This window comes from Oryza glaberrima, chromosome 5 (genome assembly GCF_000147395.1).
Source record: "Oryza glaberrima chromosome 5, OglaRS2, whole genome shotgun sequence".
Lineage (NCBI taxonomy): Eukaryota > Viridiplantae > Streptophyta > Magnoliopsida > Poales > Poaceae > Oryza > Oryza glaberrima.
Genome location: NC_068330.1, coordinates 13,316,293 through 13,322,802, shown reverse-complemented (window position 1 = coordinate 13,322,802; position 6,510 = coordinate 13,316,293). Strand labels below are relative to the sequence as shown.

At 38.9% G+C, this 6,510-nt stretch overlaps 1 protein-coding gene across 4 annotated transcripts; it reads left to right on the top strand.

The window, feature by feature from the left end:
* The first annotated feature begins 1,504 nt into the window (after positions 1-1,504).
* LOC127775029 (uncharacterized) lies at positions 1,505-6,304 on the top strand. 4 transcript variants are annotated; one of them, XM_052301332.1, is made up of 6 exons: positions 1,505-1,661; positions 2,493-2,576; positions 3,330-3,511; positions 3,620-3,817; positions 5,653-5,712; positions 5,913-6,304. In XM_052301332.1, exons 2-6 carry the CDS (start codon positions 2,498-2,500, stop codon positions 6,063-6,065), a joined length of 672 nt encoding a protein of 223 aa, XP_052157292.1. In that variant the 5' UTR covers positions 1,505-1,661; positions 2,493-2,497; the 3' UTR covers positions 6,066-6,304. The 4 variants fall into 4 exon arrangements, with proteins under 4 accessions (XP_052157292.1, XP_052157291.1, XP_052157293.1 ...); XM_052301331.1 differs by having other exon boundaries at positions 1,505-1,676; XM_052301333.1 differs by lacking the exon at positions 2,493-2,576 and having other exon boundaries at positions 1,507-1,676.
* The last annotated feature ends 206 nt before the right edge of the window (positions 6,305-6,510 follow it).

The following is a 6,510-nucleotide window of genomic DNA, read 5'->3' as shown; positions in this document are numbered from 1 at the left end:
ATGACGCCCACCACCTCGTCCCAAGCAGCGGCCAAGAGGAGGGATCCAGCGGTCGCGACGTCGTCGTCCCCGGTGACCACAATGGTGAGGACAACTACCCCAATGACCTCATCTCCGACCTTGACCTCGACATACTTGTCGACAGTATAGTCAGCCCCGTCCCTAGTGGCCACCTCAACGCAGATGCCGCTATTATCGTCCCCACCACCGGTGGGCGTTAGGACCTCTACTCCGCTAGCACTACCAATTACCGCCACTACATCACCTCGTCCACGCTTGCAGTAGCTGCCCACGAGGGCGAAAGGATCCGGCTCCCCTGCCCTCGAGAGAGGAGGTGGCTTAATGGGTGGATGCCGCCGACACGCGGATCCAGCTGCTCCTACTCTCAGGAGTGGCAGAGACGCCACTGGACGCGGATCCAGCAGCAGCTCCCATGCGGCGGCCCACCGCCATCGGCACACCGGCTGCTTCTCCCCTTCCCCATCTCCTGCCAATTGCCTCTCCCACCCTTTCCGGGCGACCACGTGGCTTGGGAAGAAAAGAGAAGAAAGAAGAGGGCGACTGTCATGTGGGCCCCATATACCTTTTCTTTTGCTGACTATGATGTCACGTCAGCGAAACCAGACATCTATACTGCCATGGGACCTAAATTACACAGTTTTGTATAGTTTAGGGGTAAAGATTTCTGGTATTGGGGATTAGGGTACAAACTCGACGTAAAGTTGAGGGACAGAAGGTAAACTTATTCCATAAATGGGTGTTTCCAACAAAAGGCCCAACAAGTGGAAAAGCCCACAATCCAATATCCATATTCCTCCCTAGCCTACTAAAGGCCTGCTCTTTTTGCCAAGAGTGGAATTCCACTTTATGCCATCATTTATTATTGTAGTTTCACTTTGATCACTCTTAATTTATTTTTTTATTCTGGACTGGATAACTTTATACTCTCTGTTTCATATTATAAGTGATTTGATTTTTTCTTAGTTAAAGTTTTTTAGGTTTGACCAAATTTATAAAAAAATTAGTAACATGTACGACACCAAATTAGTTTCATTAAATTTAACATTGGATGTATTTTGATAATATGTTTGTTTTATAGCGAAAATATTAGCATATTTGTCTATAAACTTAGTTAAACTTAAATAAGTTTAACTAAGAAAATAATCAAACTGAAATAGGAGGAGTATTTGTTATACTTTGGACCATTTTCGCTCTATTTTATATAACCATGTTTGTCCTATACTCTAACAAAGTATAGCTACTCATAGGTGGAGAATTTGGTAGCGTGTTGGAGCCGATGTCTTCGAGGTCATTGATGTTCTAAAAAAAGCTGTTTTCGATGATGCAAAATAAAATAAACATAAATTTAGCTAGTCCAAAAATGAAAATATTGAATTAGCAATAATCCATAGTGAAACTACAGTTTAGAAAAAAAAAAAAGCACACGGCCCAGTCCAGGCCCAATCAGGAAAAGTCAACGCCTTCCTCCTCTCTCTCTCACCGCAAATCCACCTCCTCTCCTCTCCATGAGCGGCTGAGCCAGGGTCCCTCTGCTCTGCTCTTCTTTGCCTCCTTCCACCGCCGCCGGCGGTGCCCCAACTGCCGCCCTTGACCTCCCGCTGCCGTCTGCCGGCGACCTCCGTCCCTCCCAAAGATACCTCGTACGAATAAAGCAGGTTCTTTGCTCGGCCGAGTTGCTTGTCTCTGTAGTTCTAGTCTTCTGTACTAGGGTTGGAGTTGGATTAGGGGCTCTTGGTGGGCATCTGGTTGGACTACTCCTTAAATAGTCCTACCTTGCTTGCGTTTTCCAGCGATTCCGGGTGGAAATTTTTAATTTTCTTGGCTGCCTTTTTGTGTCATTCTGTGCAAATCGATTTGTTGAGATTTTCTTTTTCCACCTAGTAATAATAGATAGAGAAGCTTATGTTTGTGGGGGGGAGAATAATCTTGTCTGCATGTCAGGTTCTGCAAAGCAAATAAGGGTTGGAAGAGCTGATCTGTGCAGACCATTACTTCTTCAAAATGTTATATGCAATTTTAATTACTCTATTAATGAAGTATGATTGTTCTCACTTTCATTACTCTATTGCTGAAGTATGATTGTTCTCACTAGTGTTAGCTCACACCCTTTATGATTTAGTTTGCACTCTCTGAAGAAAAAAGAGGGGGTGGGCGTCGGTCATATCCAATGCATGACCAGATTAATAGAGCTTTACGTGGATGTTTGAGCATATAACCATGCCTGAGATTTCGCATATCCTCTTTTATTTTGTTTTCTATTTAAAATGGTTGCAAAGTTCGGTTTAAAAAAAAATGGTTGCAAAGTTCAAAATTTACACATGACAGAATGAGTGCCTCTTATACTCATAATAAAGAAGGAATTGATGCCTGTTTGGTATATTGGTTCGAAACGACCGGTGCCAATGCTTCTAAATATGGGCCCAAGAGTTGAATTGCTAGTCCATTTTTTGTTTAATCCATGTATCTAACAGGCAAAATGGGCCCAAGAGTTGTATTTATGTTCATCATCGCTGTAATGCTTTTGGGAGATACAAGCTTGGCCTTTGATAATGCTGGTATGTGGTGGTCTTTTACTGTTTGATTATTTGTCTGCTGTAAGCATTATGCTGCTTACTGTAGTTTCTTCAACTTCCAATGTAATTTTGGTAATATTCTGGAAATGAGGTTACTTAACTAAAGTTAGTGGAGATATGAAACTAGAAATTCAGAATGAATCTTCATGAAAATAATGGCATGCAGCAATTGCTACTGTTCCTTGTTTGGATCAAAATATTACAATCCCTTTGGATGTTTAAGGACAGTAAGTAGGAACTGAAGTTGACGAGCCGAATTATCTGGGTATTGACTACTCCCTCTGTCCCATATTATGGCTACTTATAGCATTCATATTTTGTCCCAAAATATAACTACTTCTCTACCTAATCCCCCATCTCAACCAATCACAATTATCTCACTTAATTTCTTCACCAGCTTCCTCATCTCAACCAAATCACAATCATTTTCTCACCACAACCTTTATCACTCCAAAAAAAACTCCAGAAATAGCTATAATATGGGACGGAGATAGTAGTTAAGATTCTATTCCAGTGGAAGTAGCTGAAAAGTGCATGATTAATTCACTATCCTACTTTTTCAGAGGGAGTTATTATCCAGCAAACAGCGTCAAAATATTTTTTTTCCTCATATCTGGGAGATTATTCTTGACAGACTGACTGATTGCCTATATCATCAAATTTCATATATATATATATATAGATATTTGTCTGTACTTTTAGTTAGCTTCTGATGCTCTACCTTCTTTATTTTAGTTGGTGAAAAGATTTCAAATATGGAAACATCCCTGACAATGAAGGTAGATCCACAACTATGCCAAATTTGTGAGGAGTTTGCCACAGAAGCTCTCTTCTATCTTAATGAGAATGAGACCCAAGTTGAAATCATTGCCACTCTTCACCAAGCTTGTTCAAAATTTCCTTCTTTTAAGTTGGAGGTATTGGCATTTTGCACTAATCTTCAACTTCAAGTCTTCAATCTTCTTTTAAGATAATGTTTAACTTCTAGCTGTGTCAATGCACTAAAAGTCATTTCTGCATGGCAGTGTACAAAATTGGTGGATTACTATGTTTCTCTTTTCTTCACAAAAGTTACTTCTTTAAGCCCAGAAGAATTTTGTGAATCAGTAAGTCTTTGTCACAAAGTGACATTCATTCGTCTCCCAAGACATGAAGATTCTTGCGACCTTTGCCATGAGGTGGTTGATGAGATCCTTACTGATCTTGAAAATCCTGATGTGGAGGTATTTCTTCATTTAATCAATTTATTATTTTTATTCAGTCTATTATTTGCCTATAATCTGTGACCACTGGTTAAATCGATGTGTTTTAAAACTACCAAGGAGACAATTTCAGTGTGTTAATTACTTGCTATCTGACGACATCTGCCATTCCTCTCTTCATGATGTGTTTTTGTACCATGTAGATACTGTGCTTGTCTTGGAGGTTTATATGTACCAAAGTACTGAACTACCAGCCACTCCATCTAGTATTTATCTGTAAAACCATGCAGACAACCATGGTAGGAAAATATGTGGTATGTAGGTACTTATTGTCTGACCCAGAATATATTGACTGGGGATGGAAATATAAACCAAGGCAATTGAAAGCAAATGATGCATCTGTGGTGCTAGGTCCTGAAGAGCCAATACACAATATGTGTGTGTTGGAGATTTAGGGCTCTAGGCCCCTGGTCATGTCAGCCCAGCTCCATGGTGCTAGTTGGTGACAGGAGAAGGCATGTCCTGAGAAGGGCACATGACCAAAAGAGATTCGGATAATGAGAGATAGGTGTCCTAAGAATAGGATCTTTTAAACCAAAGAAGACTTAGAGATAATGAGAAATAGGTCTCCTATGAATGGAATATGTTTAACCAAACTAATAGTAGTATTATCTATTTATCTGAACTAAACAACCTGAAGCTCAAGAAAATTATATTACTATCTAAGTTCAGTTATCTGGCATCTGTTAACAACCATGTGTTGATTCCACCTATACTACCATCTCAATATGATATCCCTCCCTCGGTTATCAGTTTATCCTCAGGATGAAATGATAAAAAAATGACATCAGAAATTGAGGATGTCTTCTCATGAGATATGAGTGCCTCTGTCCATGTTTCCACTGTGTGAGAACCACCTATTAAGGAGTTTGGTGAACCTGACACGTGAAAGTCTAACAGTCTGTTGTTTGGGCATTAAGGGTTTGTGTCATTTCCGATGTTGTTATAGATTTTTGTCTGTCACTTGAGTACATATATCCCATTTGGCCTATTACAATACAACCCAGCATTGCTATGTGCAGACTAGTGACCCAAAGATGATTTAGCTTCAAATATTAGATCTTGTGCTTCTGTGCACTTGTAGTGGCACCTGACCATCATCAGCCTTTTGTAACTTGAAAGTTAACACCAGAGAATTTGTGATTGTAGAACACTCAATTGGTGACCAGCTTGTCAAAAATACCAACACATATATTCTCCAATTATTAGGATCTTTGTTGCATTTTTCCTGGTTGCTGGTGATCCATAACTCCCATAAGCCTCAAAATATGCAACCTCTGGTTGATAATCAGCTCCATCGTCTGCTCTTTAGCTTATCAGCAGCAGCCAAAATTTGATTATATAAAACTTAACTTTAGAGTTGATCTTGACTTTTTTTTCATTTTAGTTTATTTTTTAGCACTGGCTTTTAAGTATCTAAGAACACATATATAAAAGTTTTACCCACAAATGGAATACCTTTTAAAATTCATGTCCATAATGCCATTTGATATTTGTTTAGAAAAAAAATTGCATGAAAAGGTCTGCACTTCCTGACATACCAGTTCTTGCCTATGATTTCTAACTTATTTGATGGTTTCAGTAGTTTAGTCTCTACTTGCCAGGAACTATTACCAGTGGCTTTGTTCTTTATAGTGTAAAAACGTCATCTTTTATGCAACAAAATGCACATTGCAATATTGTTTTATTATTATTTATTCTGGGGACTACTACCATGTGTACTTTGCATCTTTAATTGATATAAGTAGTTTCTAAGAAAAGAAAATTGAAATTTTGCTTTGGTTTACTTTTGGCAGCTTAAGATAATCGAGGTACTTCTGAAAGGATGCAACAATGCAGAAAATTTTGTACAAAAGGTGATCGTCCAGTGCCCCAAACTCTTTTTCCTTTCTAGTTTCAATATCCTTTTCTTTTGAAAATTTTACATTCTGGTTTGACTGAAAAAACTAAGCATGCAAGTATCACATGTAGTTTCTTTGACAAACTCCCCTAAAATGGAGTATCACTTTGATTAATTCAGTATGATTTGTCTGAAATGTGTCTTATTCCAATTCAGTGCAAGAAGTTGATCATCCAAAATGCACCAATCATACTAGAACATATCAAGAAGTTTCTGAAGAAGAGAGATTTCTGCAATTCTATCCATGTATGTGGAGGCAAGATTATTCCTGCTAGAGCAGGAGACCTTGGGGCCCTCTCTGCTGCCTGAATTATCCTGAGCGGTGTACAGTTTCACAACAAAGTTTAAGGGTGTACATGCAAAAAAATCTGCCCAGGCAATGTATAGTACATTTATTTGCGTCTGTAGAAAAATAAAGCAAGCAGTCAACTTTGTAAAGAATACAAGCCTATATTGTTGTGTCCATAGAACACGAGGGCCATGTATATAAACTGTACTTCAGCATATGTATGTAAAATTAATCATACTACTTGGTGCACAGTAATAAATTACTTCTATATCTGAAATCAATGAAAACTATATCGATAGACTTCTCAAATGAGACAACAGCAACAGGTAATTTTCTGGAAGGTATATAGCACATTTGTGAAAACTTGTAAGTTGATTATCTTGGGAGAATTGCCATGATATTTGATGAATTGATGGAGAACTTGATATGCTCGTCAGCCCCGGCTACTATGGAGGCCGGTGGTTT

Bases quoted from the DNA above. Each gene is read 5' to 3' on its own strand.
- LOC127775029 (XM_052301330.1), top strand. From the start codon at position 2,480: ATGTATCTAACAGGCAAAATGGGCCCAAGAGTTGTATTTATGTTCATC. The intron at 3,818-5,652 runs GTATTTCTTCAT...TACTTTTGGCAG, and splicing joins TTGAAAATCCTGATGTGGAG to CTTAAGATAATCGAGGTACT. The intron at 5,713-5,912 runs GTGATCGTCCAG...ATTCCAATTCAG, and splicing joins CAGAAAATTTTGTACAAAAG to TGCAAGAAGTTGATCATCCA.